Source organism: Marmota marmota, unplaced genomic scaffold (genome assembly GCF_001458135.2).
Source record: "Marmota marmota marmota unplaced genomic scaffold, marMar, whole genome shotgun sequence".
Taxonomy (NCBI): domain Eukaryota; kingdom Metazoa; phylum Chordata; class Mammalia; order Rodentia; family Sciuridae; genus Marmota; species Marmota marmota.
This window is the reverse complement of record NW_025999862.1, coordinates 1596588-1607955: the sequence shown is the minus strand read 5'-3', so window position 1 is coordinate 1607955 and position 11368 is coordinate 1596588. Positions and strand designations below refer to the sequence as shown.

Genomic DNA, 11368 nt, shown 5'->3' with positions numbered 1-11368 from the left:
CACATCCACCTCTTCTGGCACTCTCGATCCAGCCCTGACCACCACTGCAGATGTCTCTCCTCTCATGCAAATTTTTCTTGTCCCTCAGGGCTCAGTCAGGTCCTCCCTTCACAGCAGGCCTGGCCCTACCTTGAGGGCCCTCCAGGCTTTGGCATCCACACCCACTTTGCCCACCCCCCGGGCCTGAAGTGCCAACCCCGTGGCTTTGCTCCTGGACTCTTCCACTCTCTCAAGCTTGACCGTGAACTTTAGGGGACCTCGGCCTCCTCCCCTGTTGATTCTGCATTCCTGGCACAGGCCAGGCGTGGAGGGCTGTTTACCTGAGGGACACACCAATGAGTGTTCAGGACTGCCTGACCAAGTGGCGGGGATGACTACAGCGGGGACCAGGGGTCGCAGGAGAGGAGGGCACTGCTGTGGTGCCCAGTGGACCCCAGCCCCACTGCAGCTGCCCGAGAGATTGCTGGCCCCTCAGAGATCTTGAGCTCACAGCCGACCCAGGCTGAAGGAGAAGGACAGAGTGCAGCAGTGTCAGGAATCGGGAGAGTGGGACAGAAATTGTGGGTGACCCATGGATGGCCTGCTCCAGTCACAGGCTCTCTGGGGGCTCTCAGCCCTGCTCCCGGGGCAGGGAAGGCTACAGAAGAGGAAGGGTAGGGGGTATTTATTACTAGGTGTCCTTTTACAGGCCCAGACCCCTCGACCCAGGGAGCACTTCTGGGATGGGAGCCCCAGAAGCTGCCAGGACCTAACCCAGGTCCTCTGCTATGATCATGTCCTTGTGATCCCACCTGGGAAGGAGGTCCTGGCCCTTTCTAGTGGCAGAGCATGCATCCTCTTCCAGCCAGAGAAGGGACCGACTCAACTGAGATCAGGTGGGCACTGGGCCCTCTTCCACTCCAGCCAGCTTCTGGCAGAGTGAGGTGAGGTTTGCAGAGCCCTTCCCCCTCTCTCCCCTCCTCCCCCACCACACTGCCCAGCACTGAACCTTCTGCGTTGTGTCAGGGTAGGGCACAGAGGTATTGCCCAAAGTGTGGGCCTGGTCCAGAAACCTCAAGCACTCTTGCCCCGACACCAGGGCAGGGAGGAAGTACTCAGTCGGAACAGCCTCTGGGGCCCCGACTTCCTGCTCACTCCCGAGGCCAGAGAAAGGCAGACCACCTTCCCAGGGCTCAAGGTGGAGCTTCTCATGGTGGTGGGTCTGCACAGCGGCCCCCACACAGCTACAACCTGAAAGCGGTGGCCTTCCTGGACAGTCATCTTTGCTCAGATATTTGGGGCCCCCACGCTCAAATCCATTATGGAGAAGGATGAAAAGTCCATCTGAGCTTTCAAATAACACAGGAGAGATTGCACACGTTTCATTCTTGAGACAAAGTTTCAGGATATGTCCCCCAGACTTGGTGCTTGTCCCCTCTCCACTCAGTTGAAAACTGATAAAATAATGCATTTCTCCCTTCTTGCGTGCTTGCTGTTTTAATAAAGATTCCCACAGACTCTAAGGCCCAAAAGATGCCTTCTGAGAAGGGACTCGGGCCACATGACTGACAGCAGACCAGTATCAGAAGAGACTTGAGAGGTCAAAGTGGTTTCTTTATTAACAGACAAAAAAGGTTCAAACAGGGAATGCAACGTGCTCAAGGTCACACAGCTCCATTTCAAGGTTGCCAGTCCTACCTGTTTTAGGAAAAGCTGTCCCTGAGAGCCAGGGGCGGTGACAGCCTTCTTGGGTTCAGGGACCCTGTCCATCTCTCTAGGCCTCCATAGGTGGCTCCAGAGTCAGCCAGGACCAAGGATGAGGTTGCACACACACTGTCTAGATTCAGCTTTTGGTACGACCACCTGCTTTCCGTTCTCTGACCTTGACCATGGCCTCATCATATTCTCTCACTAGGGCATCTTTGCAGTTGTCATAACCAAGATGTTTCAGATGAGTCACTAGTAGTGGTTTGTACGGGTCAGGATCCTGGCAGGAAACAGATGGCACTCATAAAGGGCTCAACTCAAGAGAGTATGGTGGACGCCCCCCGACACCAGCGGGCACAGGAACCCCTTAGCACCATGTGTCCATGTGGAAGGAGGAGGTGATGTTGTTGGAGCCACCAGGGAAAGAACTGGAGCTGTGATGGGGGTCTCCAGCTAGAGACCCAGAGCCCCAGGCAGGGAGGGCCAGAGGGAGGGTGGAAGAAATCCCCCCACTCCCTCTGCCCCTCTCCTGTCTTCTGCAGGGGCTTCTATTGGCCAAGCCCACCTGGACGGCATTTAGCAAGGCAGCCTGGTAAGGCAGTCCACAGGGACCACCCCCCAGGGACAGCAAGGTGGAGAATGGAGTGGCTGGGGCCAGGGATGAGCAGTAACAGCAGGAGGCTAATCTCAGATTTTTGTTTTCGCCTACATGTAGGATGCCCCATCAGCCATTTCTTCTTACTGGTACACAATGATTGCACATAATGGTGGGACTGTCACATATTCGTACATGCACACAATATAACAATCTGGCCAGTGTCATTCACATCAGCCACCTCTAGTAGATGTTGAGTGCTGAACACTCAGTGCTGATGGGAGGAACAGTACTTGTGTTCGACTGTGATCCCAAGCATCAGCTAGAGCTGGGCAATCGCAGCACTAGAAAACTTGCCTGGAAATCATATTCTTTGAGTTTCATTTTTTATGGCTCAACAAATTCTGCTCATGAAATTTCCCCAAACCTAATGTCCTCCCACTTCAGAATGCTAAAAATAAGGCTGGGCATGATGGCACACGCCTGAATCCCAATGGCTCTGGAGGCTGAGGCAGGAGGATCGCAAATTCAAAGCCAGCCTCAGCAACTAAGCAAAGGCCCTAAGCTACTCAGTGGGACCCTGTCTCTAAATAAAATATAAAAAGGGCTGGGGACGTGGCTCAGTGGTTAAGCACCTCTAGATTCAATCCTTGGTACAAAAAAAAAAAAAACTATAAATATTTCTTCCACTTACATGAATAATACATGAGCCTTAAATACTGAATTATAGCTAGTGCCCCACATTCTTGTCTCTTATTATCTGGAAGGAGACCCAGGGTCAATAAGGCCCTGGCCCAGGCAAGACTCTGGTTGGGGTGACAACTGGGGTTCATCAGTTTGCCAGTTTTAATCACAAGATCACTGTGCTGATGAGGATCCCAATCTTGGTCTGGCCTCTGCAGTGCTGTGGTTGATTAGTGATGTCTGCCATGAGCCTGGCCATCTTAGTGATGGTACAGGTGCCATCTCAGACCTAAGCAGTTGCCCAGCTCGATTTTGACTGCGCCTCTGTGCTTTCTTCCTCTACCAGCCGGTGACCTCCCTCCCTCTCCCTCACTTTCCTCCCCATGTTGGATCACACTGAGTTCAGTCAGGGTGAACAGTCCCGGGCCAGGGCACCTGACGGGCTCTTTTCCACAGGCCACCACTCATGTGTACGTGACCATCGTGGACGAGAACGACAACGCTCCCGTGTTCCCGCAGCCTCACTATGAGGTGTTGCTGGATGAGGGTCCAGACACGGTCAACACCAGCCTGGTCACTGTCCGAGCACTGGACCTGGACGAGGGGCCCAATGGCACCGTCACCTACGCCATCGTCGCAGGCAATGTCCTCAACACCTTCCGGATCGACAGGCACACGGTCAGCACTGAGGGCCGCGCGGGGCTGGGGAGCTTCTGCAGGGGCTGCTGGGGGCTCCACAGGGGTCCAGGAGGAAGGCACAGCTGGGTGGGAGGGCTCTCCATCGGGGCCAGGGCCCACCTCCTGGGCGGGTCAGAGGCTGCTCTGGAACTGCCGTCCATCAATCTACCCTCGTTCCTTCTGTCCATCCCTCAGGGAGTCATCAGTGCCATCAAGGAGTTGGACTATGAGATCAGCCATGGCCGCTACACCCTGATTGTCACCGCCACAGACCAGTGCCCCATCTTACCCCACCGCCTCACCTCTACCACCACGGTGTGTGGGTGGGACCCGGGACCCAGCCCCCAGCCCCAGTGTAGAGTGGGAGGAAAACAGGCCCAGAAAGCTGAAAGGGGGAGGGGCTGGGAAGACTGTCCAGGGGAAATGGCTAAATCCAAGAGTGCTGTCCTGCTCTTAGCAGCCCACCCAAACTAGCTGTGTGACTTTAAGGAGGTTGCTAAAACTCTGTGTGACTCCACCCACAGGTGAAAACACCTTCCTCCCCTTCATGGGAAAAGCAGGAACTCTGGTTAAGCCAACAGGGGTTCAAACTCCTGATTTTTCACTTCCTTACTATGTGACCCTGGCCAATTCACTTAACTTCTCTGAGCTTTGATTTCTTCATTTATGAAAGAGGGATTTAAAAAAAAAAAAAAAACTATGATTCTGGGAGAAGAAAATAGGAGATCATGCGAAATGACCAAAGGGCAGCAAAAACTAGGCATTCATAATATTACATCTGTGATGCCCATCAAAAGATCCTGATGATCCATCCACACACTGGCTTCAAATGCCCTCCCACATCCATGGCCTCACAGGAATCGGCCCCAGGGAGTGAAGCCGCATTCTCAGGTCCAGAAGGAGGAGCGGGGCCCAGAGGGCAGCTGCACCCAGCGGGAGGCTGGCTGGAGCGAGGCCCTGCTGAGCTTGTTCACACTCAGGTGCTCGTGAATGTGAACGACATCAACGACAACGTGCCCACCTTCCCCCGGGACTATGAGGGACCCTTTGATGTCACCGAGGGCCAGCCGGGGCCCAGGGTGTGGACTTTCCTGGCTCACGACCGGGACTCAGGCCCCAACGGGCAGGTGGAGTACAGCCTGGTGGACGGAGACCCTCTGGGTGAGCAGGGGGTCTGCATATGGCGGTGGGGGCAGACACCCCCCCTCCGCCGAGGGCCTCTCCCTATCCCACTCAGTAGTAGGGCAGGAAGGGAGGTCTCAAGGCAGCTGGTCTCCCTGTGGTGTGATCTTGCCCTCTCTGGGCCTCGGTTTCCCCATCCATCAGATGGGGGGTGATCTTGACAGGGGTATGGTGAGAATCGGCACCTGACTCTTTATTATTGAGTACCTAGTATGTGCTGGCCGCATGCCAGGTACCGAGGCTACACAACAGACACAAATTCCTGCCTTCGAGACAGGACCCAGACAACACGCTGAGTAGGTAGATGACTTACTAACTGATAAAGTATTAAGACCTGTCCAAGGGGTGACATTTAAGCAAAGATCTGAAGGGGGTAAGAAACAGTCAGAGCAGCTCTCTAGGGAAAAGCATCCCCAAAAGAAGGAGCAGCCAGGGCCAAGGCCCCGGCCTCGGAGCGGTGCCATATGTCTATGAGAAACAAAAGCCCCTGTGGTCAGCTGAAGTTAAGCAAGAGGATGAGGAGGAAGAAATGAGGTCAGGAGGCTGGGCCAGAGGTTTTCGGACCTTGAGGGCCATTAAGAGGACCTGGTGTTGACGGAGGAGGCCGACTACATGGGAGGGCTTTGAGCAGGGGAGGGACAGGGTCACTCTGGTTCCCATGCTCAGAAGAGAGCACAGGGCTGCCCAGGAAGGAGCCTGGTGAAGACACTGAGGCTAGAGGCAGGCCACCTGGGACTGGGATGGTGACATCGCTGGGGGTGAGAGGTAGCACTCTGTCCAGCAGGATGCTTGGTCATGAGTGTGAGAGAAAGTCAGGGTGGGGACCTGAGTGGCCCAAGGACAGCGTTGCCTCTAACACACACGAGCCTGCAGGCGTGGAGGGAGGGGAGCACAGGGAGAGGGGTCTGGGCTGGAGACAGGTATGTGGAAGTTGTCACACGGAGACAATTAAAGCCACCCAGGAAGTGGAGAGGGTGGGGATAGAACACAAAGTGGGGGGAAACTGGCCACGAAGAGGCTAAAGGGAAAATAACCCACGTCCAGAGCACCGGATTCAGAGCCCCTGCTGTCCAGAGCTGGTGGAGGCCACTCCACTCTGACATGCCACCCTCTCATGTCCCCAAGTCTCCTCTCTGGCCAAGCACCATGCCTTTATCTTCCAAAAACCAGCATAGTCTCTGCCTGTTATTTTCACAAGACAGGACTCTGTCATTTTATGGGGGTCCCTGGTCCTGCCTAGGAAGGTACCAAAGCCCGACTGAGAGGTGATGCTAGACAGGCAGCTGAACCCCTCCTGGGAAGGGCCTGGTCCCCACCCCAGCTTCCTGGGCGCCAGGCTCACCCATGTCCCAGCACACCACAGACGGCTCCATGCCCAGCGCAGGAGAAATCTGCCCGGTTAGGAATGGGGGAGGCTTGTGGAGATGTCCCCTGAAGGAGTGGGAGAGGCTGGGGTTTCCCTAGGGTGACCCCAGCTGGGGCTCCCTCTCCCCAGGCAGGAAGAGCAGACATGTAGAGCCCCAAGATCATTTCAGGCTCCCCTTGCACTAACCCCATCCCAGAAAGGCAGGGATGACCTAATGGGACCCCAGAGCCAGCAGCCGGGTCACATCCCCTCCCTCCTCTTTAGTCATGCTGGAAACTTGGAAAGTTGACACTTGCTATAACTCAAGACTGTTTTTCTGGAGAGAGCCCGTTTAGCCACACCCCATCAGAGAAGAGAGTGTCACTCGCAGGCCGCCCAGCTTAAAGGTCACCTTCCCACCCCTACAGCGGAGCCTGGAGGGGGTTCTGTGGTGGGGAACCCTAGGACCTCCAGCTGCCCATTCTGGCCAGACCTGCTCTTTGGTCCCCTTTCCCACATCCTCATCCCCACTGAGAACTCCCAGTTCCCCAGAGGGCTGCCTGGGACTCCTTCCAGCTGCCCCTAATGATGCCCATAGTTGCCATGAATCCATGCACGCAAAGTGGACCAGGCCTTCCCTAGGCCTGGCACAGCCTGGCCAGGGCACCTCCAGATAGGGATGTCAAGGCCAGGCTCCGCAACAATTAGGGTTCAGACCTGGGTAAGACAGGATTGAAATCCTGTGCTTTTAACCTCCTGCCTCCAGGTGTGGAGGGTGGTGAGATCTGTCCTGGGGCAAGCTGCTAAGGAGGCTGATCTGCAGAGTGGACTTTAGCCTGCCCACTTCCTGCATCCCCAAGCTGACCTTGTCAGGGTCTTGCCTGAGCCCAGCCCCCCAGGCCTTCAAGAGCACAGTGATAGGGCCTCCCCCGCCCCCTGGCTTTGGAGAGAAGGCAGAAGGTCATCTGCCAGCCAATGGCCAGAGAGCTGGGAAATCCCTAGAAAGGGAATCCCCAGTTCTTTGGAGACCTTGGAGCATCAGGGGCTCAGGAAATCCTGCTGGAAGTAGCTTCCTTCCGCCCCCCCAGGCAGGGAGGGGCCTGTGGGGGCCAAGGGGAGACTGGGAGCGGAAGGGCTGGTGGTAAATCCCAGGTGCAGGTGGCACCTGGGAGGAGTTGGGGGCTGGGAATGGAGCCTAGGATGTGAGGCAGGCACCGGAAATCTCCAGGTTGCCTGGGCCTCTCTCCTTGCCCTGTCCCCGTGTGCTGTGTATCTGTGAGCCAGTTAGCACCCCACTCTGGGCCTGATCCCCAAGTGCAAGAGGGAAAGTGAAGAAAGTGACTTTCTCTTGGGTCAGTTCCTGGGAGACTGCAGGGGTGACCGCTGGTCCTCGGGCTCTCTCCACTTACAGCCTCAGTCCATCTCTCTGCACCAGTGGGGCTCCCACATGCCCCCTTGGTGTCCTCCCCTCCCTGGTCTCTTGCCACCTCCCACACCGCTCACCCTGTCAAGCATGTTGTCTGGAAAGCCCACAAGTCCTGTGAGATGCAGTGGGCCAAGACCCAGAGGCCAGGGTTCGAATCCTGGGTCTGCCATTATCTTGTTGTGGAAGAGTAGCCAAGGGGTCAGCCTTCTGTGGGCCCTGGCTTCATTTTGTCAAAAGACACGACACTGGATAGGCCAGAGTCAGATTCTAAGGTTCATACCTGAGGCACTGACTCAGCCAGGCTGAGATAAGGACTGAACCCAAAACGGCCAGGCGGGGTGCTCTAGGAGAACCCCCTCTGCAGCCAGAGCGGTAAACAGAGGACATCACCTTGCCCACCATGACAAAGCATTCTTTAACATGAAGCCTTGTCCCTCCCCAGTGTCCCCTTGTAGAAGTCGTGGTGTCTGGGAGAGATGGGAAGTCACCAAGCCAGGTGCATGACACACACCTGTAACCCCTGCAGCTCTGGAAGCTGAGACAGGAGGACCACAAATTCCAGGCCAGCCTCAGCAACTTAGTGAGACCCTGTCTCAAAATCAGAAGGGCTGTGCGTGTAGTTCATGTTAGAAATACTGGGGTGCCGCAAGGAATCAGACCCATGTTCGGAAGTAGCTCAGCAAGGCAAACTTTACTTCTGCAGAAGCCGCGTTACCAAGGAAAATCCTCCCCCAAGCGAGCACACCTGGGGAGAGGGAGGGCAGTTCACCTGTCTTTATCCCTAACTCGGCCCTGTCCCTTGCTCTGATAGGAGGAGCTCAGGGTTACAGTCTATGTGATTGTCTAATTTTAAAATTGGGGTGGGCCAAGGGAAGGGCCACAGTTTAAATGGCTACAATCGGATCTTACATCCCAATTAAGGCTAAAAGCTATACTTTGAAAATTGACCACTGAACTTTCTATTTCTCACACTCAGTGGCATATCCCTAGGTTCCATCTCCAGTACAAAAGAAAAAAACAAACAAAAAAAACCTGACGCCATAGTTAATTTGTGATCAATAGTGGTTGGAAAGAGTGTCCCTGGGTAGGTAGGGAGCCCCGCTTTCCAACACAACCGTCTTACCCAGGGTCAGTCTTGGGCCTGGGCGGGCCCGGGGAAGGGTGCTGATTGGTCTGGAACTGCCGACACGTGGGCCGTGAGCGGCCACGCCCACCGCCCCCCTGGTCTGATGGAGCTGAAGCTGGGCGCAGTGGAGGCTTGGCACCCTGGATGTCCTCAGCCCTGGCCAGGGGGGCTGGCCACGGGGAGGGGAGAAGCCAGGCCCTCTGCAGCTCTTGACCAATCCCAGCTAATGGCTAACTCCCGCCTTTTCTGGGGGCCGCAGGGGAGTTCCTGATCTCTCCCGTGGAAGGGGTGCTGCGGGTCCAGAAGGATGTGGAGCTGGACCGGGAGACGATTGCCTTCTACAACCTGACCATCTGTGCCCGCGACCGGGGGGTGCCCCCACTCAGCTCCACTGTGAGTACAGGACCCCACTCCAGGGCTTCCCCTTCCTGCCCCCCTCTTCTCCTCATAGAGATTCCTGCGAATACTGTCACCCTCCTGCCCTGAGGGGCCACAGGCTGCTCTGGGGCCAGTCTAAGACCCTGAGTCCCTCTTAAGAGTCATCCTGGAGGCTGGGCAAGGGCCTGGTGGCTGTGGCTGCTCAGGGCACTCCTGACCCCACGCCCCTGGGGAGAGGCAGCCTGGTCACCCTCCCTCCGCCTCGGCCGCCTCCTGCTTTTCCTTCTCCTGCCTTTGTTTGACCTGCATCTTCCTCTTTCTCTTCCCCACGGCCTCTGGCCTCCGGGCCTTCCCTCCCTCGATGCCTCCTCTTGCTGCTCATGTCCACCGCTCCTGGCACTCCCTCCTCTGGCTGGCCCCAGATGCTGGTGGGGATCCGGGTGCTGGACATCAATGACAATGACCCGGTGCTGCTGAACCTGCCCATGAACATCACCATCAGTGAGAACAGCCCGGTCTCCGGCTTCGTCACCCGTGTCCTGGCCAGCGACGCCGACAGCGGTTGCAACGCGCTCCTCACCTTCAACATCACCGCAGGCAACCGGGAGCGGGCCTTCTTCATCAACGCCACGGTAGGCCCCCAAGGGCCCTCCCCAAAAAGGGGACCCTGTCCTAGAGGCCTTTAGTTGTTGCGGTCTGGCCTCCTGCTTCCCGCATGGAATCCTGGAGATCGCTGTGAGCTGTGTCAAAAGGGAAAATGCCTTTAGGCAAACTGCATAGAGCAGAGTTCAGTGAGGAAGAAACAAAAAGCATGAAAAAAAGTTCTTCAGTGGGGCGGCCTCCATGCCCAGAGCAGGCTCTGGTCAAAGAAATGGACTCTTTACTAAAAGGGAATTCTAGCCAATAAATGGATCCATCAGCATTGATCAAAACACTTGCTGGGCGCCGTGGCACGCGCCTGTGATCCCTGGGAGACTGAAGCAGGAGGATTGCAAGTTCAAAGCCAGCCTCAGCCACTTAGCGAGGCCCTGAGCAACTCAACGAGATCCTGTCTCTAAATAAAATGCAAAAAGGGCTGGGGATGTGGCTCAGTGGTTAAGCACCCCTGGGTTCAATCCCTGGTGCCAGAAAACAAACAAAACTCCCTGAAGTAAAGCATAAGCACAGCTTTGTCTGTCTGTCTGTCTGTCATGGATACAGCTTAAATAGTTAACTGGCTACTGCAGTTACCCGAATTAACCATATTGGTTTGGTCTCTGGGTTCCTAGTGCCAAAGCCTCATCCAAATCAATGGCCTCTTACAATTTAGCAGCCATCTCTGGTGTCCATCTGGAGCTACCTTAGGTTTGTCCTGGGCAGAGATGGGGCTAGAGCCTCTGGGGACACTTGGGTTCTGTCCATGATGCACCAGAAATGTTCACTTGGCCTCTTGGAGTGTCCATAGACTATAGACACCATGGCATCGTCAAAGGGCCCATACTTTGTGGACAGCAAGAACTTGGGGATTGGTCACTCACCCTCACCCTGGCAGGAGCCTGCCAGCCCACATTTGGCCCTCTGGACCATCTCTTGGGTGCTTTAGGGAGAGAGCTCATAGCCACCCCTGGAGCTGCAGACTGAGCAGTTGGGCATCTGTGGGTCAGAGCCAAAAATGGGGAACAGGTGGCCACTCGGCTCACCTGCCCTGCACATCCCAGACAGGGATCGTCACTGTGAACCGGCCCCTGGACCGTGAGCGGATCCCAGAGTACAAGCTGACCATTTCCGTGAAGGACAACCCGGAGAACCCACGCATAGCCAGGAAGGTGAGGCGGAGGGCACAGTGGGCCCCGTGGGGTGCCCGAGGGGCACACGACACATCACCTTTCCCACAAGCAGCAGGCCTGGGGCTCAGGTGCACAGGTCTTGGAATGAGCAAGTGCTGGATTCAAATCCCAGCTTAAGAAAGAAAAAAATCCCAACTTTTCCTGTCCTTAGGTGTGTGGCTTTGACAGATTAACACTCTGGGCCTTCGTTTCCTCTTCTGAAAAAGATCACACCCACCTCAGAGTTGTGGAGAGGATGAAGGGGGTCCTCAGCACAGTGCTGGGAACGGGACGACTCCTCAGTGGCCGCCTTCAGTGGGTGCCAGCTGCTGTCCTCTCCCGCCACCGACACCTGGCGCACACCCCATCTGTGTGCCTGTGGGCTGTGCGTTCACACACACTGAGGCCCTGAAAGCACTGCGTTTCCCTTCAAAAGCCAAAGAAATGGACTCTTTACTAAAAG

At 55.9% G+C, this 11368-nt stretch overlaps 1 protein-coding gene across 1 annotated transcript in view; it reads left to right on the top strand.

Moving 5' to 3' along the window:
• Cdh23 (cadherin related 23) overlaps positions 1-11368 on the top strand; it is a 390629-nt gene that overhangs the window by 354954 nt on the left and 24307 nt on the right. The window contains exons 39-44 of the mRNA XM_048808827.1: positions 3422-3643; positions 3839-3958; positions 4624-4804; positions 8982-9115; positions 9523-9732; positions 10798-10905. Of these exons, the coding sequence (XP_048664784.1) occupies positions 3422-3643; positions 3839-3958; positions 4624-4804; positions 8982-9115; positions 9523-9732; positions 10798-10905 (975 nt within the window). The remainder of the gene's footprint in view (positions 1-3421; positions 3644-3838; positions 3959-4623; positions 4805-8981; positions 9116-9522; positions 9733-10797; positions 10906-11368) is intronic.